This window comes from Lactuca saligna, chromosome 9 (assembly GCF_052625555.1).
Source record: "Lactuca saligna cultivar CGN05327 chromosome 9, ASM5262555v1, whole genome shotgun sequence".
NCBI classification, from domain to species: Eukaryota; Viridiplantae; Streptophyta; class Magnoliopsida; order Asterales; family Asteraceae; genus Lactuca; species Lactuca saligna.
This window is the reverse complement of record NC_136425.1, coordinates 57,620,434-57,642,477: the sequence shown is the minus strand read 5'-3', so window position 1 is coordinate 57,642,477 and position 22,044 is coordinate 57,620,434. Positions and strand designations below refer to the sequence as shown.

At 36.9% G+C, this 22,044-nt stretch overlaps 1 protein-coding gene across 1 annotated transcript; it reads left to right on the top strand.

Annotated features, from left to right (window-relative positions):
- Positions 1-20,292: 20,292 nt before the first annotated feature.
- LOC145016370 (uncharacterized) lies at positions 20,293-21,327 on the top strand. The gene is made up of 2 exons (XM_078974710.1): positions 20,293-20,416; positions 20,477-21,327. Exons 1-2 carry the CDS (start codon positions 20,293-20,295, stop codon positions 21,325-21,327), a joined length of 975 nt encoding a protein of 324 aa, XP_078830836.1.
- Positions 21,328-22,044: the final 717 nt, after the last annotated feature.

Sequence of the window (22,044 nt, the reverse complement as noted above, 5' to 3'; positions counted from 1 at the left end):
ATGTCAAAGCTAGTGGGAGTATAGTCACGTTTTTGGTATTGTATGTTGATGACATACTACTCATAGGAAACGACATTCCAACTTTGCAAGAGGTTAAGTCTTGGCTTGGAAAGTGTTTCGCTATGAAGGATCTGGGAGAGGCTGCTTATATTCTTGGAATAAGGATTTTGAGAAATAGGAGTAGAAGACTAATTGGAATTGGTCAAAGTACATATTTGGATAAGGTGTTAAAGCGTTTTAGCATGGAGAATTCCAAGTAAGGAGATTTGCCTATCCAGAGTAATACCAAACTAAGTATGACTTAGAGTCCGAGTATTGATGCAGAGATAGCAAAAATGAGTCGATTTCCATATGCTCTCGCCGTTAGATCGATCATGTATGCTATGACATGTACTCGCCTGCCATGGATTTTGCTTTGAGCATGGTTAGTCGATATCAGGGAAATTCGGGTAAAGCTCATTGGATAGAGGTCTAGAACATTCTTAAGTATCTGCAAAAAACTAAGAATTGGGTCCTTGTTCTTGGTGGTGGTGATGACTTAAGAGTTACTGGGTATAGTGAAGCTAGCTTTTAGACAAACAAAGACAACTTCCATTCTCAGTTTGGTTGGGTGTTTACCTTAATGGAGGAGATATAACTTGGAAAAGTTCTAAGCAAGAAACAGTGGCTGATTCGACTCGTGAATCAGAATACATAGCTGCGAGCGAAGCTTCAAAGGAGGCTATATGATTGAAGAATCTCATTGGAGACCTTGGAGTTGTGCCAGCCATTAAAGAGCCGATGGAGATTTTCTATGAAAATGAAGGAGCGGTTGCCTTAACAAAGGAACCAAGAGATCATGGCAAATCTTAACATATCGACAAAAAATACCACTTTATCAGACATTGAGTAGAAGAAGGATACCTCATCGTTAGGTGGGTGTAATCTAAAGAGAATCCTGCAGATCCCTACACAAATGGGTTGAGTAGCATTAAGCACGTTCAACATGCGAGGAAAATTAGTATGAATGATGATATTAGTTTTAGTAATTAGATGGAGATTTAGAAACTTGTAACAAATAAATGTAAGTGACATTTGGTGATTAAATAGTGGAAATTTATTTATGAGTATCGTTTACTATCTTTTGTCACTTGTTTATCATTATATTTCTGTTTCATGTTTTACTTCCCGAATAATTAGATTATTCAAATATCCACAGTTGATCATATGTGACATCCCCATGTTCACGGCCAGAAAAGACCGATTTGTTTATGCTTTATTTTGAAAATTAGAGTATCTTTTAAAGAAATATGTTGCGGAATTTGTTCCGCGAAAACCATGATAAATACGTTATGAAAGTATTTCCGAAGAAATGTATTTTATTCATTTTAAAACATTGGGATGTCACTGTTAATATAGAAACATAAGCATAAACAGACCTTACATTCTTTTACACTAGTGATTGACATCTCCTTTAATCTCTTAGTGTAATGTAGCTTCGCATCGACACCTATGATACAAATAAACTTAGTGGGTCAGGTTGGGAAACCTGGTGAGTACATATGGATTTCAATCCCACAATGTTATATCATATATAGTTTAGAACTCACAAGTATACAATTTCATCATGTATAAACAACTCTTACCCCACCCCGTCGATGTTCTCTGATCAATAACTGTGCCCATTCCATACTCTCGAGCTAGGGACAGTTATCTATGTCTAAATCCAAACTCTCGGATTAATGACAAATAACTATGTCCTATCTATACTCTCGGACTAAGGACAACTGACTAGGTCTTAATCCATGCTCCCAGATTAATGACAAATGACTTTGCCTAATCCATACTATCGAACTAGGGATGAATGACTATGTCTAATCCATTCTCCCAAATCAATGACATATTTTAAAGTTCTATTCTCTGTGTATATCTCACTCGTACTCATAAGAAGATACTACCCAATATGCCTCATAATTAATTTAGGTTTACTCCTTATACAAAATCATCATATATTATCAGGTATGTTCTTTAACACGTATTTCAGGCAACATCAAATAATTCGCACATAAACATATACTTAATACTTCAATCAATACTTGTATTAAAGTCATGTTCATGAAAGGGACTATGCACTAACATGTTAAAGTTATGATTCCAAACTCGGGCAGCGCTTCACTTCTAACGATTCTATTTTCCTTCGACAAAACCTACCATTATTATTGCTAACTTTTAGTCTAATCTTTATTGCAACTAATTAATAGTCTAGATTTATCATTAACTCAAAGTTAACTTTCGTGATTTATCAAGTAAGGAGCAACCAGGCATGATGATATCGGAGGTAGGGTCTGTTTGGTATATTAAGTATACTGTTTGAAAATCCCACTTTAAGCACCTCACTAAATCAAAACCTAGACATTATCCCTAAAAGTAGAACCATCGGTAGAGTGACTTGGAATCACTAAAAAAATCTTGTTTATAGGTTCATAATAACGATATTATATTTAAATATAAGCTTATATTTAATGTAGTGTAGGTGTATCTCACTTACAACGGGTTTTTTCTAAAAACCAGGCCCCGCTGGAGAAGAGCTTCCGAGCGGAAAAGCTCTTTTTTTCTCGGAGCCGTCGGGCGCTCCGGAGCTTTCTTTTAGCACCATGGGAGTTTCCTAGGGCTTTAGGGGGGGTTTGGGAGGTTTAGAGAGACGTTACAGAGAGAAAGAGAAAGGTGGATGTGTGAAGAATGAGGGTGGAAGGGGTTCTATTTATAGGCTGAAATATGTGTCGACTTGGTGCCACATGTCACCATCTAGTGGCAAGAGTTAGGGAGAAAGCAATGGCCCAAATTCAGCCACGTCACCCCCTTCGCAGCAACACCCTGCCGACTTCTAAACCTCGTAACTTTCGCATACTCGCTCCATTTTCAATGTTCTTTATATCCAAGCATAGATGGAGGCATAATATACAACTTTCATTTAGACTCCGTCGGCTGAGTCTCAACCGATTTTAAATTTAACAATATGAGAATAGTACACTGTTAACGACTGTGTAAAATTCATAACTTCTATATACGGACTCCATTTTCTAATGTCTTTTTATCGTTGAGCTCCTATTAATGAGATATTAAATTGTCATTTAGGTTGTGTTGGCTAAAAATCGCTCGATCTGAAATTTGAATTCCGAGTTGTGCACTATTATGCTAAATCTTAGAAAAATCATAACTTTCTCATACAAAGTCAGATTTGGACATTCTTTTTATGCACATTCTCGGTTTAACGTATACTACGACTGTTGTTTAGATTGCTAAGGCTAAAAATTAATTTATCAAAATTCACTTTTTACGTTATGCTGTGTCGTGCTGGTTTAGCCGTAAAACTTCGACGAGTCATAACTTCTTCATTATAACTTGGATTTCAACTTTCTTTATATGTACAAAACTCATATAACATATATTAATAACTTAGTTAATATTATTTATTCTAAATAATATTCTATAAAAAAGTCATTTTGACGCTTATTGTCTCCAAATTGACTAGCCCGAATCTACGGGCGTTACAATTACCTCCCCGTTAGGATGATTACTTCCTGGAATCATCAACGAAACAGGGTTGTATAATTACTACAAACGTTATCTCTTCATCCTAGGTAATAATCGTAACTTCTATGTTCCTTCGAATGAGTATCTAACCCGCAGTCCTTTTTACTGCAAGCGATGCTCAATCCTACACCCACTATATGTCTCATGTTAGACTCTTAATCATGACCTTTATGTCACAATATCGATCATTATATGAGACTCCTTCTTCTTATAAACTTAGGATAAGTTCTTTGATTACCACAATAGACCGATGGGTCATGTTCTAATGGACTTTCATCCTATGATGCAAGGATTATACTCAAGTCTTTTAGAGTTAAATTCCAGAATGAAATATACCTTCCTTCATATTCTAATGCGATATAATCACATCCTAGCATGTAGCACTTATAGCTACAAGCTTCTTACTTTAACGGCTATTCGCGATACTTCTATTGATCTCTTCGATTATCTTTCACATCAATCTTTTGTCTTAAGTCATATGCTACATTGATCTTGGTTCTCTGAACCGTGTAACATACTCATCTTAGTCGGACTAGACATGATATGACCATTAGGGTCAGAATGGACTCTATTACTAGCGCCTTGGTAACCTTGTGACTTTTCCTGATCCAAATGTGAGTCATGTGCTTCCGGTACTATAGGTCTCTACTACCATTAACACTTACTCATACTCATCCCAAGTATTGTCTCGCAGTCCTCCAAGTCACTGTACAAGAATTTCACATAATCATTTAACACATTGGATAACATAATGAACCTTTATATTATTTCTTGAAATGATTACATACACGTTCAAGTTTAACATATACTATTCCTCTAATAGGCTACACCACATGTTACCATGGCTATTTTATATATTGACTTTCAGATACGAAGTCCTCATCCTTGATTCCTCGCATCGTCACCTGCTTCATCGAGGATCATTTGGAATGCCCTTGGCTTTGGCTTTGGTGACACATTTGGCTTCGTTGCCCCTTCCCTATTCGGGCAGCCTTGCTTGAAGTGTCCTTCTCCACCATACTTAATGCAGACTTCTCTCTGGGTTGTGCATGTTGGATAAGGTGTCTAAGTCCATAACTATTTCTGGTATGTACTTGACCCGACCCGGCATGGTCCATTTGGGTTGCATGGCACCATGCAATTGGATAGACTAAATGAGAGAAATAACACTTGGAGATTATTAATATATTATAAGTTCTAATGTATTAATAATATTATTTGATTAGTTTGATCAAGAATTAATTTAGAATTAATTAAGTGATCAAAAGATAACTAATTAAATATATGGGTTGATTATGTAAATCATCCATATCTTGTATAGTGGTCTAAAAGGCTCCATGGACCATCAAGTTGGGTTCCACCCATAGGATGCTCCATGGATGCTCCATGGGAGTTACAAACCCATGGGTCATGGAAATGAAGAGTCATGACACATTAGGGTTTAACCCTAGATGTGTCAACACTATATAAGTAACATATTCTCCACCCAAAATCGGCTACACTAAGAAACAAGAGGGCTTGGCCGATTTTGAGAAGTGTGTATACTCTCATAAGTTCTTCCAAGAGCATTTGGTGTTGTGTGAAGCATTTGAGGCATCACACTTGGGGTGCTAGGCTCACAAGGTTTCAAGGAACACAAACAACAACAAGGTAAGTTATTCTATCTATACTTTATGTTAAAATTGTTCCCCATGTATGCTAGATAGGAATATAACCTTGGAATTCAACTTTGCATGACAATTAGACAAACATAGATCCAAGGTTATTAGGGTTGCATGTACACTTAGGAAGTGTTAGAATGCTCAAAACCCATCAGTGGTATCAGAGACTAGGCTTGTTTGCTCTTATTTGTGTTTAAAAGTTGAAAACAGAATCGGAAATTTTGCTGTCTGCGAATGGACTCGTTGAGTCTATAGGGGAGACTCGTCGAGTCCATGAGTATCTTCAACCAACTCGGCGAGTTAGTTTATGCACTCGGCGAGTAGGGTCGACTGAGTGCAGAATTTCGATTCAGTTGCTGGAAATGAATTAGAAACATTACCCTAAACTGTTTTGGTAATTGAAAACTTGTTTTTGGTGGTGTAATGTCTTTGCTAATTCATTTACAACAACTAGTTATCAAAATTACAAAGTTTTATGTAATTTTTGATTGTGTTCATATTCATGTTCTTATTCTTATGATGTTTTAGATGATCATAGGAATTATTTGTAACCTATGTGGTAGATTAATTCTTGATCATAATGTGTTTTAATGGAGTCCATAACTTATCCTTAAGTTATGGAAAACCAAGAGTCACACTTGAGTTAAAAACCATTAAAAGAAAACACAAGAGTTAGAAAAATGAAGAGTCTTCATTTTATTACTCTATTAAACTCATAAGTTACAAGAAATGAAAAGTTTTGAAAGTTACAAAACTTGCCCTCAAGTTTTGGAACAAGTAAAGTTAAGTTAAAACTTTAAGTTCCAACCCCTAGAATTTTAAAAGTTAAAATTCAACCCTTATACTTATATTATGATGATTTAATAATTATATATATATGTATAAGAATAAAGTCGTCTTACCGCTAGTACGCCTCATTCACGAAGCCGGTCTATAAGGTGGGTATAAGGTTGTTGCCTATAAAATGGTGACTTAATGGGTGTATATTCTCACCCACCGCTTGCTTGACTGGTGGAGGGTCGTTAGCCGAACGGGTAAGATAAGGACTTATAAATTCTCATTCAAAGTATGATTAATATAATAAAGTAACTAAATGTTTATTAAATTCCCAATCTTAGTTACTTTAGGAAAAATGTGAATAAGGTGCTAATCCATGAAATTACACTTTACACTTTGTCTAAGTCGTTGGTGGAGCGTGTGTGGTTAACCGGCACACTAACTTGGACTTAACAAGGTAGGTAAAGGGTGACTTAAGGTTTATTATAGTATCGGTGGAGCGTGTGTGGTTTACCGACACATCTATTGAGTGATAAACTTTAAGGGTACCAAGTGATTTGCATGGTTACTTCACACCTCGTTTTGTGATCCTCGGCATCCCAGTCACAAAACTTGGAGGGCACTCTCGAGATTGAAACATGCCTTTGAAAAGTTCATTGAATCTCAAAGAATCTAGGAATTTCTAAAACCAATAAAAACTAAATATTTAATATTTCGGTTTTCGTGGTGGAAATTGGTGAATCGTCATTCACCTACCTTTCAAATATGGTATAGCTTAGATTACGACATACCTCTTCTAAGTTATATTATATTGTGATTGGATCCTAGCCTTAATATTATATTTGGGTGTTTTATTAAGGACTCTCTTAAATCTAAACTAAACTTGTTCTTCTCTTTCATATGTCTTCAAATAATGCTTCTGGCTCGAATCCTAATGGCTCCTTTACTCTTATGAGTTTGTGTGGGAAAGTCACCTTTGATGGATCCAACTTCAATAAATGGATCAGAAACATCAGGATGATTACCCGCTACGAGGACAAAGAATATGTCCTTGACAAGGAGCTTAAGGAAATTGATGAGTCCACTGCAACTCCACAGGAGATCGCTGACTTTCATACTCATGAAAGAGATGCAACCAAGGTGGCTTGCATCATGTTGGCCACCATGACAGCTGAACTCCAAAAGTCTTATGAAGATTTCTACCCTTATGAAATGCACCAAGATTTAATGGAAAGATACCATCAAAGTGCACGACAAGAGAGGTACGAAGTCATCTGCTCCATGATAACAACCATGATGAAGGACGGAGAGTCCGTCACGAGCCACATGCAGAAAATGCAAAGGTATGTGGATCGTTTGCTGAAGCTTAATGTGAACTTTCCTGAGGAGCTTGCAATAGATATCATTTTGCACTCCTTACCATCGTGTTATGATCAATTCCGCATGACATATCACATGAACAAGGAAGAGGTCACCCTCAGCAAACTTCAGGGACTTCTCAAGACCGCAGAAATAGGTCTTAAGGGGAAGTCGGTTGCTATCACTCCTACTCCAGACTCAACTCCGGTCTTGGCAATCGGGCAAAGTCGAGGGAGGAAGAGAAAGAGATCTTCAAAGGGTACCAAGGCTCGGACCCTTGATGGCTCTTCTTCAAGTGGAACCAAGAAAGGTTTCATTACTCCTTCTTCTGACCCAAAAGAGGCTGAATTCTTCTATTGCCATGAAAAAGCTCATTGGAAGCGGAACTGCCCAAAGTACCAGCAGGATGTGAATGATGAGAAAGTCAAACCCAACCATGCAGGTATTTACACTATCATTTCTAATAACTCACCCCATTCGAAATCTTGGGTCCTTGATACCAGTTGTGGTATTCATATTTGTTGTGACTTGCAGGGACTAGGAAGAAGTGAGAATGTGGAGCAAGGAAGAATAAACTTAATCATGGGGAATAGGAAAGTTACACCTGTCACCAAGATTGGAGTTTATACTTTATCGCTAAGTAGTGGGTTAAATTTAGATTTGAATAAATGTTGTTATTCGCCAGAAATGGCAAGAAATATTATTTCCTTTCATGCATTGTACAAACAAGGTTTCACCTTTTCGTTTGATAATGAAGTTGGTTCGATTAATGCTTTCTTTAATAATGTACTTTATTTTAAAGCATCACCTTGTGATGGTGTGTATGAAGCTGTATCTATTGTAGATAACTTAGGAAATAATGTTTTGTGTATTGATTCTACTAATAATAATAACTTGGATAAAGCATCATTATGGAATTGTCGTCTTGGACATATAAGCAAGAAACGCATAGGCCAACTCCAAAAGGATGGAGTCTTGGAGTCGTTTGACCTAAAGTCAAATGATAGTTGTGAATCATGCTTACTTGGAAAAATGACAAAGTCACCCTTCACAGGCTCGTGTGAAAGGGGTGAAGGTTTGTTGGACCTTATACACACGGATGTCTGTGGACCATTCAAACATGCCACAAGGGATGCTAATCGTTATTATTTGACTTTTACTGATGATTACAGTAGATATGGATATGTCTACTTAATCAAGCATAAGTCAGAGACTTTCGAGAAGTTTAAGGAATTTAAATAGGAAGTCGAGAATCAATTGGGCAGGAACATTAAGATGCTTCGATCCGATCGAGGTGGTGAGTATCTTAGTTCAGAGTTCCTCGACTATCTAAAGGAATGTGGGATTGTCTCACAATTGACACCTCCCAGGACACCGCAGTTGAATGGTGTGGCTGAGAGGCGTAATCGAACCTTGTTGGACATGGTTCGTTCCATGATGAGTCGAGCTTCGCTACCAATCTCATTCTGGGGGTATGCCTTAGAGACTGCCGCCCATATCCTTAATCTAGTCCCTACAAAGAAAGTTGCCAAAACTCCTCACTAGATGTGGACTGGTAAAGTACCTAAACTAGACCACATCAAGATTTGGGGATGCGAGGCTTTCGTGAGACGCGAGACTCATGATAAGCTCGAACCCCGAAGCGAGAGGTGTATTTTCATCGGCTACCCACAATAATCCTTTGGTTACCTCTTCTACAGACCTAGTGACAATGTGGTCTTTGTAGCAAGAAGAGGAGTCTTTCGAGAAAGAGAGTTTATACGCCAAGGAGACAGTGGGAGGCAAGTTGATCTTGAAGAAATTCAAGAGTCAAGTGGTGAAGGAACTTCAAACTCTAGCCCTCAACTTGAGGAGGAAACTCCTGTTGAGCCAATTGACGAATCTGTACCTCTGAGGCGTTCCACGAGAGTTAGGAGTGCACCTGAGCATTACTATGGATTCCATATTACTGCAGAAGGTGAGACACTTATTAGTGATGAGACACTAGTAAGTCAAGATGACCCTAACAGCTACGAGCAAGCCATGGCAGGCCCCGAGTCTGCTAAATGGAAAGAGGCTATGGATAGCGAGATACAATCCATGTATGACAATCAAGTTTGGAACTTGGTTGAGAATGTACCAGGTCAAAAGACTGTAGGGTGCAAATGGGTCTTCAAGAAGAAGACCGACATGGATGGTAAAGTACACACTTATAAGGCTAGACTGGTTGCAAAGGGCTTCTCTCAAATTCCTGGAGTGGATTATGATGAGACCTTTTCTCCGATAGTCAAGATTAAGTCTATTCGGGTTCTGTTACCCATAGCCTCATTTCATGACTATGAAATTTGGCAAATGGATGTCAAAACCGCTTTCCTTAATGGGAAGTTGGCTGAAGATGTTTACATGAGTCAGTCAGAGGGTTTTGTCAGCAACGAGTACCCTAATAGAGTGTGTAAGCTTGAGAAATCCATTTATGGATTAAAGCAAGCACCTCGCAGATGGAATCTTTGCTTTGATGAAAAGGTCAAGGAATTTGGCTTTTCTAGGAGTGAAGATGAATCTTGTGTATATGTCAAGGCTAGTGGGAGTATAGTTAGCTTTTTGGTATTGTATGTGGATGACATACTACTCATAGGAAATGACATTCCAACCCTGCAGGAAGTAAAGTCCTGGCTTGGAAAGTGTTTCGCTATGAAGGACCTTGGTGAAGCTGCCTATATTTTGGGGATAAGGATCTTGAGAGATCGGAGTAAAAGACTTATTGGACTTAGTCAAAGTACCTACTTGGAGAAGGTTCTGAAGAGATTCAGAATGTAAGACTCCAAGAAAGGAGAGTTGCCCATCCAGAGTAACGCCAAACTGAGTAAGACACAAAGCCCTAACACTGAGGCTGAGATAGCAGAAATGAGTCGAGTACCTTATGCTTCGGCTGTAGGTTCGATCATGTATGCTATGACATGTACTCGACCTGATGTAGCCTTTGCCCTGAGCATGGTTAGCAGGTTTCAGGGGAACCCTGGCAAGGCACACTAGACTGCGGTAAAGAATATTCTCAAGTACCTACGAAGGACTAAGGACTGGGTCCTTACCCTCAGTGGGAGTGATGACTTGAGAGTTGTAGGGTATAGTGATGCTAGCTTCCAGACTGATAGGGATAACTTCCGCTCTCAGTCGGGCTGGGTCTTTACCCTAAATGGAGGAGCAATTTCTTGGAAGAGTTCCAAGCAAGAGACAGTGGCAGATTCTACTTGTGAATCAGAGTATATTGCAGCTAGCGAGGCGGCAAAGGAGGCTTTATGGATGAGGAACTTCATTGGAGACCTTGGAGTTGTACCAGCTATTAAAGAGCCAATGGAAATTTTCTGTGATAGTGAAAGTGTTGTTGCCTTAGCCAAGGAACCAAGGGATCACGGGAGATCCAGACACATCGACAGAAAATACCATTTCATCAGACATCGGATCGAAGAAGGACTCCTCGTGGCAAAGAGGGTATCATCAGATGAGAATCCGGCAGATCCCCTCGCGAAGGGACTGACTCGGATTAAGCATCTCCAGCATGCTTGGAGCATAGGGCTGAAGGATGATATTAGATTTAGTAGTTAGATAACCTCGAAATTTGTAAAGTGTAATTGACATTTGATGATGAATAAAAGTGTTTTATTTATGAGTAAAGTGTTGCTATCTCTTGTCAATCGTTTACTATATTTCTTTTGCATGTTTTGACTTCCAGAATAATTTTGTTTGGTATAACATATTATTCAAACCTCCACAGTCGGTCATATGTCGGAAGTAGGTATGAATCAAGACTGTCATGTTTGGTTGTAGAGGTCTGGGACAAGGCTACAACAATCATGAGTGCTCATAAGTTCTGAGCATTGGACTCAACCCACGCTCACTGGAATCACTTCATGGAATTCTATCTCGAGTGATCGTGAGACGGTAATATCATATAAGTCTTTAAAACTAGAGATATGATTTGTTATTTACAAGTTGGTTATACATTGATTGTACGAAAAACGCATTGGTAACTCGATGTTATAAAATCGCGCTCTTGTGTATAATTCAATGAGTAGTAGAACAAACATATGAGTCGAAGTTTATCTGTTCCTTCTTGGATTAGAAGCTGATATCTGGGCCCCTCGATGATTTTGTTTTGACCTATGTACCGGGCCCGGTCAGAACTAAATTGATGTGTTCAATGAAGTTCTTTGTGAAACAAATCGGAAATCGGGAAACAAATTGTTGGACAATAAGTAAGACGTTGTTCCATGTATTTGTCCGACTGATATCTAGAACAGAGGATTATATGATCACTTATCTTAAATGGCGTACCATCATTTTCTCAGTTTCGAGAAACCTTGAAAAGAGCTACGATTGCCGATTGGTTCCTGAAGTCATACTTGCAGTAATAGTTATTAGACTTATCCAAGTGGGAGACTGTTGGATAAGGTGTCTAAGTCCATAACTATTTCTGGTATGTACTTGACCCGACCCGGCATGGTCCATTTGGGTTGCATGACACCATGCAATTGGATAGACTAAATGAGAGAAATAACACTTGGAGATTATTAATATATTATAAGTTCTAATGTATTAATAATATTATTTGATTAGTTTGATCAAGAATTAATTTAGAATTAATTAAGTGATCAAAAGATAACTAATTAAATATATGGGTTGATTATGTAAATCATCCATATCTTGTATAGTGGGCTAAAAGGCTCCATGGACCATCAAGTTGGGTTCCACCCATAGGATGCTCCATGGGAGTTACAAACCCATGGGTCATGGAAATGAAGAGTCATGACACATTAGGGTTTAACCCTAGATGTGTCAACACTATATAAGTAACATATTCTCCACCCAAAATCGGCTACACAAAGAAACAAGAGGGCTTGGCCGATTTTGAGAAGTGTGTATACTCTCATAAGTTCTTCCAAGAGCATTTGGTGTTGTGTGAAGCATTTGAGGCATCACACTTGGGGTGCTAGGCTCACAAGGTTTCAAGGAACACAAACAACAACAAGGTAAGTTATTCTATCTATACTTTATGTTAAAATTGTTCCCCATGTATGCTAGATAGGAATATAACCTTGGAATTCAACTTTGCATGACAATTAGACAAACATAGATCCAAGGTTATTAGGGTTGCATGTACACTTAGGAAGTGTTAGAATGCTCAAAACCCATCAGTGCATTCATGGGCATAGTGACTATTCCTCCTGCATTTGAAGCAGTTCACCTCTTTAGGACATCTCCCAGTGTGTTTCCTTCTGCATTTGTCACACCACCTTTCTTTATTACTATCTGAAAGACCCTAACTTTTGTATTTCTGAAAGACCCAAACTTTCATACTTCACAATATTGTTACTCCAAAACATGCTACATGCATATTCATAAATAATATTTTACATTGATAATTTTGATTACAAACGACTGGATACAAACCAACTAATTCAAAGTTTTAACATATTACATAACTACCCAGGATATTAAAGTTTTATACAAACATGAGTACAAAGTACAATAGTTTCCAGTTATTCTGAATCAACCAATAGTATACAACTATACTTGTTGCTTATTTCCTGCAATTTTTAAACATTAAGAGGGGTAAGCGGTGATGCTTAGTGAGTTCAATAATAGATACAATATAACGTTATGCCATATATATACTTCAATATGGAAAAAGCAAAGAGGAACAAGGAGCAACAAAGGCATATGTGAATCATGTGATGAGCTTTCCATATCAATCAATGATTTGATTCAAAAATATACAATCAATGATACATAACAATTTCCATACTTGATATAAATCAATAAAGCTTTGGCCCAAATGGCACAGAAGACATACACTTTCTGATTAAACATTTTGGTAGATTTCAAGCTTATAGCCCTGTCTAACCATCTGCGAATGCCATAGAATAGAATTCATTCTCTTACGGAGACATGCTCTACATGGCCAGAGGCTACGTAGCAGTACCACCTAGAATCTAAGTCTTTTCACTGATCACATGGTCAAAGGTATAGCTTTGCTATCATAAATAGCAGAAATATTAATAACAGAATAAGCACATAGCACATATAACACATAACATACAATTGTTCCTATATATTGAACTCACCGTGAAATAACCGGGGGTTAAGGTATTAATTTGGGCGGTACTTTGATTCTAAATATGACTTTCTTGTGACGAAACTGGGGATTTTACTTGAAAACCGTGCCTTACTCGGGCAGAGTTTTGACTTGAAAATATGATTTTCTGGGGAACTTCGGGGGGTCGGGACTTGCATTGGGTGTCGGGGATGATACCAGGACTTTGGGGGTTAAAAGTGGGCTAAAGGAGTGTTTTAGAGTGAGAGAAATGAGAAAAATATAACCAAAATACAGATGCCTTCGCATCTATTTATAGGGTGAGAATTTGAGATTCACCTCGTGAACCAAGTATGTTCACTTCGTGAATTCGATGTTGATCCATCTTCTAGGCTTTTCATGTATCTTCTAAGCTCGAAAGGTGTCATGCAACGAATTCTCCTCGTGAATTTCAATGTTCACCTCGTGAAGGTCTCGAAGTTTGTGCCCCGAACTTCAAAAATCCATATCTTTTGCATACAAGCTCCGTTTTTGACGTTCTTTATATTCACGCGTAGGTGAGATTCTCTACATCTTTTATTTAGACTCCGTCGACTAATTTTTAGTTTATTTTTAATATTATATTAATATTATATTTTTAACGGGCCAAGACAGGAAAAGTCCGTTAAAATTTCATAACTTCTTCATCCGACGTCCGTTTCCATCTCTCTTTTTACCGTTGTACTAATATTGACGAGACTTTCGGTTCTCATTTAGGTTGTGTCGGATAAATATCACTTGATCTTTATTTCGAGTTTTTAATTGTCTACTGTTATACCGAATCTTTAGAAAAATCATAACTTACTCATACGAAGTCAGAGTTGGACGTTCTTTTTATGAAAGTTCTCGGTTTAACGAATACTATGAATTTCATTTATATTACTAAGGCTAACAAGTAGTTTATCGAAAACTCACATTTTACGCTATACGACGTTGTGCTAGTTCTGTCGCGGAACTTCGATTTGTCATAACTTCTTCGTTCTAACTCGGATTTCGATGAGGTTTTCGCCTTAATGTTTCTAACGGGATTCTCTACAACTTTCAATAATAAAATTTTACTTATTTAAAATTTTGATATTTTCTTTAAATGTCAATATTATATTGGAATCTCATAAGACTTCCAATATTTTTCCGAGTGATTCTAAACATAGTTTTACTTTATTTCTAGTAAAAACTATCTGTTAGAACTCAATACTTAATATCACATAATATTTAATAATATTAGTTACTTTTAACATTTACAAAACACGATTTCAAAATGTGTATGTTACATTATCCCCGTATCTCTTGTTGTTGGGGTCAGACTTCAGGAACCTATTTATATTTTTGGATCTTGAGAATCCCTCAAACTTCCTGTTCTCACCTACCTTAGCCCTTTATAAACCCTTTTCCCTAAGTTGGATCTTGATATACTTGGCTGCTCTAATGGTTGTCTTCAAGGTAGTTTCCATTTTCACTGTTGCACCAAAGTTTGCTGGCAATCCATTAGCAAACCTATCTATTTTGGAGAGTTCAGTCGGCACCAAGTAGGGAAATAGCTTTATCTTCTCGGTAAATGTAGTGGCATACTCATCAACACTCATCTTCCCTTTATTCAGGTTCTGAAACTCGTTGTTTAGGTCTATCTGATCTATTTTTTAGCATTATTGCATTTTCAACTGCTCCATGAATGCTTCCCAAGACATTCTCAAAGCTTCTTCCCATGACATTGTATCTGCAACAACTTCCACCAACTTAAAACTCCACTCTTTAGTTGTCTGACTGCAAAGATAGTCTTTTGCTTATCGCTGTAGTTACAGCTTTCAAATACCATTTCCATCTCGGCGATCCAGTCCATGATCTCTACAGGCTTCGAACTTCCAGAAAGCCTTGGTGGCTTGGAACCCAATAAGTTTTTATACATGTGCCCATCCCTTTGAGTCCTTCTGTCCCGGTCATTCCTCCTAACCATTTAGGGTTCAGTTTGGCTCACAGTCTAACTATAGTTTCCTTCATCAGATTGCTCAATGTTCAGCTCAAGTTGTTCAACAGGCATAGTAGGCTCGTCCATATTCTGTTGAAGTAAACGCCTCGATTCCTCCATATAATGATCCAACATCATTTGGATCATTGCATGCATTCCTGCCATAGTGATTGGATCAGGTGCAGTCGCTACTTCTGGTGTATGCTCAATCATTGGCTGTTGATTAACATTCCCATTGGCGTTTCCACTTCGAGTTCTTGCCATTTCGATCTATACACCAAATCAGACGTTTGGTGTGTAATGATGAGAACAGGAAGGTTTTATTTACAATCGATGTGTAAACCTCCTTATCACTCTGAAAAGTTATATGCCAGTTCTAATACCGTAGTTAAACGTTTAGAAATTTGAACACATAAAATTTACAGATCCATTCGGCAACAGACCATATATTCGATCATATAATGCATATCGTAAATCATTTAGCACATAAAAGCATTTTTAGGCATCTTTCCTAAAATAAGCTAGTGATTGTGTCTACTCAGGTGTAATACCTAAATTATATTAGACACAATCAACTCATAATCATCGCTTACCATTCTAAGTTTATGTTTAGAAATAAATCCTTATTCCTAGTTCTCTTAAACTAATGCTCTGATACCAACCGTGACATCCCCATTTTCACGTCCAGAAAAAACCGATTTTTTTATGCTTTATTTTAAAAGTAGAGTATCTTTTAAAGAAATATGTTGCAGAATTTGTTCCTAGAAAAACATGATAAATACATTATCAAATCATTTCTAAAGAAATTCATTTTATTCATTTTAAAACATTGGGATGTTATTGTCATTACAGAAACATAAGCATAAACAGACCTTACATTCTTTTACACTAGTGAATTACATCTCTTTTAATCTCTTAGTATAATGTAGATTCGTATCGACACCTGTGATACAAATAAACTGAGTGGGTCATGTTGGGAAACCTGGAGAGTACATAGGGATTTCAATCCCACAATGTTATATATATATATATATATATATATATATATATATATTAAACTCGCAAGTATACAATTTCACCATGTATAAACAACTCTTACCCCACCTCGTTGATCCTCACAACGACACTATCCGTACTCTCGAACCATAAAATTTATCTCTTTACTTAATCCATACTCCCAGACCTAATCCATGCTCTCGGATCAATAACCATGTCCATTCCATACTCTCGGGCTAGGGACAATTGTCTATGTCTAAATCTATACTCTCGGATTAATAACAAATAACTATGTCCTATCCATACTCTCGGACTAAGGACAACTGAGTATGTCTTAATCCATGCTCTCGGATTAATGACAAATGACTTTGCCCAATCCATACTCTCGGATTAGGGATGAATGACTATGTCTAATCCATGCTCCCAGATCAATGACATATTTTAATGTTCTATTCTCCATGTATATCTCACTTGTACTCATAAGAAGATACTAACCAATATGCCTCATAATTAATTTAGATTTATTCCATATCCTAAATCATCATATATTATCAGGTATGTTCTTTAACACGTATTTCGGGCAACATCAAATAATTCACACATAAACATATATTTAATACTTCAATCAATAATTGTATTAAAATCATGTTCATGAAAAGGACTATGTACTCACATGTTAAAGTGATGATTCCAAACTCGGGCAACGCTTCACATCTAACGATTCAATTTTCCTTTGACGAAACCTATCACTATTATTGCTAAGTTTTAGTCTAATCTTTATTACGAGTAATTATTAGTCTAGATTCATCATTAAGTCAAATTCTACTTTCAAGATCTATTAAGTATGGAACAAATAGGTAGGATCATATCGGAGGTAGGGTCAGTTTGGTACACAAAGTATACTGTTTGGAAATTCCACTTTAAGCACCTCAATAAATTATAGCCCAAACATCATCCCCGTAAGTAGATCAATCAGTATAACGACTTGGAATCATTGATAAATCTTGTTTATAGGTTCATAATAACGATATCATATTTAAATATAAGCTATATTTAATGTAGTGTAGGTGTATCTCACTTACAGTGGGTTTTGCTAAAAACCGGGCTCCGCTAGAGCAAAGCTTTTGAGAAGAAAAGATCTTTTTTTCTCAGAGATGTCGGGCGCTCCGGAGCTTTCTTTTAGCGCTATGGGAGTTTCCTAGGGCTTTAGGGGCTTTTAGGAGGTTTAGAGAGAAGTTAGAGAGAGAAAGAGAAAGGTGAAGATGTGAAGATATGAGGGTGGAAGGGGTTCTATTTCTAGGCTGAAATATGGCTCAATTTGGTGCCACATGTCACCATCTGGTGGCAAGAATTGGGGAGAAAGCAATGGCCCATATTCAGCCACATCACCCCTTCGTAGCAGCACCCTTCCGACTTCTAAACCTCGTAACTTTTGAATACGGGCTCTGTTTTCAACGTTCTTTATATCCACGCATAGGTGGAGACATAATTACAACTTTCATTTAGACTCCGTTGGTTAAATCTTGACCTATTTTAAATTTAACAGTATGAGAATATTACACTGTTAACGACCGTGTAAAATTCATAACTTATACATACAGACTTTGTTTTCAATTTTCTTTATATCATTGAGCTCCTATTAATGAGATATTTAATTATCTTTTCGATTGTGTTGGATAAAAATTTCTCGATCTGAAATTCAAATTTTGGGTTGTGCAATGCTTTGCTAAATCTTAGAAAAATCATAACTTCCTCATACGAAGTCAGATTTGGACGTTATTTTTATGCACGTTCTCGGTATAACATATACTATGACTTTTATTTAGACTGCTATGGCTAAAAAGTAATTTATCAAAAATTCACTTTTTACGTTATGCGGTGTCATGTCGGTTTAGCCGTAAAACATCGACGAGTCATAACTTCTTCGTTATAACTCGGATTTCAGCGTTCTTTATATGTACAGAACCCTTGTGAAGTATACTATAACATAATTAATATTATTTATTCTAAGTAGTCTTCTATTAAAAAATTCATTTTTGACGCTTATTGTCTCCAGATTGACTATCCCGAATCTGCAAGCGCTACATCATACTTTGGAAGTAAGTAATGAATTGGGTTGTATATTGTCTAAAGGTTTAGACATAGAAATGTTTTGATGGAACATTCATGAGTACTTTTCAAATGGGGATTTAAGTAATGGATTAAACTGACGCTTAGTGAATTACTTCATGGAATTTGTCACGAGTAATTTTGAGACAATAATATCGTAGAATATTTAAACAGAGATGGATGAGTTGTTGTTTACGAGTTGGTTGTGCATTGATAATGCATAAAATGCATCATTAACTTGATGTTATAAAATGTATTGTTGTGCATGATTTTATAAGTAAATAGTGCAATCATATAAGTCAAAGTTTATCAGTTCCTTTTTCCCTTAAGGGAAAAACGATATCTTGGGCCCCTCGATGATTTGGTGTTGACTTATATGTCGGGCCCGATCAGAATTGAATTGGTGTGTTCAATTGTAGTTCCTTTTCATTACAAATCAGATATCGGAAAACAAATTGTTGGACAATGAGAATGATTATGTTCCATGTCATTTGTCGATATATGATATCTTGCAGAACGGAGGATTATATGATCACTTATCTTAGGACTCATTACTGACCAGGTCAGTGTTTGACAGCGGCTTTGACGCTATAAATTTCTAGTCAATTTTTGAAGTTATAGTTGCAATTATAGTTATTAGACTCATCCAAGTGGGAGACTGTTGGATTAGGTGTCTAAGCTCATAACTATAATCTGTATGTACTTGAATTGATAGTAACATAGTCCTTTTGGGTTGCATTCATACTAGCAACTAGACAGGATGACCTATTGAGAAAGAGGAAGAATTTATTATTTGGAATAATAAATTAATATAAATGATTTATTAATATGTTATGGAAACAATATATTAATTGGAAATCAGATTATTTAATTAATATTTAATCAGAAATTAATTTGGAGTTAATTTCGGGATTAAAGGAAATAAATAAAAGTGTAGGGGCTATTTAGCAATTTATTGATAGTTGTGAAATTGGGCTCTTAGACCTCTCTATAGAGGGTTAGATGAAAACTTCTAGGGAGGCCCTAGAATTTTCGTCCAAGGCCTTATGGGTGAGGGTTCATGGGCTGCTTAGGCCTTAAGCTAAGGATTTAGGGTTTCCTCCTTAAAAGTCTAGCTTTGGGTCTAAGAAACCAACAACTATATAAATGACATAACCCCTCTTGATTTCGGCCAATGCTCTCTAACCCTAAGTATAGCCATAATTGTGAAGTATCTTCCTCCTCTCTCTCCTATCATCCTCTTGCTAAGTGTGTTTGTAAGCCATTAGAGGTGTTAGACTTGTGACACTTGCTCTTAAGTCCAAGATCTTCAAGGATTTCATTGTTATTACAATATAAAAATCAGTATATATATATATATATATATATATATATATATATATATATATATATATATATATATATATATTTATAGGGAAATCTCCATTTTAGTCCTATTATTTTACCCGCGTTTATGATAAAGTCCTAAATTATTAAATGCTAACGAAAAAGCCTAAAATACCGGATAAAACGGCGAGTTGACCCAATTTACCCGGTTACCACTCTTGCAACCGGTGACAAATCGATGTGGCATTAAATGAGATTAGGTGGAAGGTGAGTCGACCAAATCACACACCCATTCCTTCAACGGTAAATCACACACACTTATGGAAATATCTTCTCTATAGACGACATTAAATTAGGGTTTTTTACGTGTGAAGAGACGACAAGTGTGGCCACGAGTTCAAGTCTTCCAAGCTTTGCAAATGGAAGATGTTTGGGATTTTGATACTATTGATGTTGAAATAGACAAGGATTTGAAGAAGCAAACCAAGAGATACAATGATGCGTTCTTGAACAACTTGTGTCCTGACATAGCTGGTGAAGAAGGTGATGACTTTGCAATCCCTTAAATTGAACATATAGATGACGATGTTGACTTAAATGAAGATGATGCTGTGGAGAATGAAGATCAATTTGACTTAATGCGAGAAGGAAGTGGGTCTGATGAAGAAGTATCAAGTGAAAGCAACCAAGATTCTAAGCATGAGTTCGAGTACAGCACCCACGATCCAACGGTTAAATGGAACAAGATGAGACCATTTCTGGGAGAGAGGTATGAATCACCCCATCAACTAAAGTTATGTTTAACTAACCATGCTATTCATACTGGTTATAAGATAAAGTTCAAGAAATGTGACAGTCTTAGGCTAGTTGCTGTATGTGCTAGTGATCCACAAAAATTTCAATGTCCATTTAATGTTAGGGCTTCGTGGATGAACACTGAGAGGTCGTTTCAAATTAAGAAACTTGTTGACAAACATAAGTGTGTTAGGAATTACAGAAATACCAACCTTATGGGTCCAACATGGTTAGGAAACAAGTTTCTGAAAGAACTGATTAGGAAGCCCAATTTGAAGTGTAAGGAAATGCAGGTAATTATCCAAAGTAGATTCCACTGCAATGTGTCCTGGTCAAAGTGCTATAGAGCAAAGTGTAGGGCCATGTCTTTGATACAAGGGAGATTGAGTGACCACTACGCTAAAGTATGGGATTTTGGTGGTGAGCTGTTGAGATCAAATCCAGGTAGTTCAATTAAAATTATTGTCAGTCAAAACCAGGATAACACAACTACTTTCCAAAGAATATATATCTGTTTTAAGGCAATAAAAGAAGGATGGAAGGTTGGTTGTCGTAGGGTTATTGGGCTAGATGGTTCTTTTTTAAAAGTTCAATGCAAGGGAGAATTGTTAACTGCTATAGGGAGAGATGCAAATAATCAAGTGTATCCCATTGCCTGAGCTGTAGTTGAAATAGATAACAAGGTAAACTGGAAATGGTTCTTGGAATTGTTAAGAGATGATTTAGAATTGGATGGTGGAAGGGGTATCGCAGTAATTTCTGATCAACACAAGGTACTTCACAAAACTTTAGTATTTGTTTACTATATATTTCATACTTAGGTTATCTAATGTAATTGTGTTTGTTATGAATAGGGTATTCTTGAGGCTACAAAGGAAGTTCTACCACTTGCACAACACAGACAATGTGCCAGACATATATATATGCCAACTTCAGAAAGGTGTATACTGGTGTGTTGTTTAAAAATATGTTCTGGGCTGCTGCAAAATCAACTGTTGAAGGGGAGTTCAACATGAACATGCAAAAGATTAGTGATATTAGTCCATCTGCTTATGAACATCTAATGGCAAGGGATCCCAGTTCATGGTGCAGGGCCTTCTATGGTGGAGGATTGGCATTTGAGGCAGTAGAAAATGGAATGGCTGAATGTTTTAATGCAGTTATCGTGGATGCTAGAAAAAATCCCCTACTGACTATGCTTGAGGAAATACGACTATACATGATGGAAAGATTCTATAATCTAAAGGAAGTAGGACAGAACTGGGATACTGAAATATGTCCAACAGCAATTAAGAAGATGGAAGCATTTGGTGAAAGTTTAAAGTAAGTTATCCTATAATTTAATTCACTAATATTATTTTTCATATGTTGATGTA

Coding starts and splice junctions, on each gene's coding strand:
- LOC145016370 (XM_078974710.1), top strand. CDS start 20,293: ATGGAAGATGTTTGGGATTTTGATACTATTGATGTTGAAATAGACAAG. Junction 20,417..20,476: donor TGACATAGCTGGTGAAGAAG/GTGATGACTTTG, acceptor ACTTAAATGAAG/ATGATGCTGTGGAGAATGAA.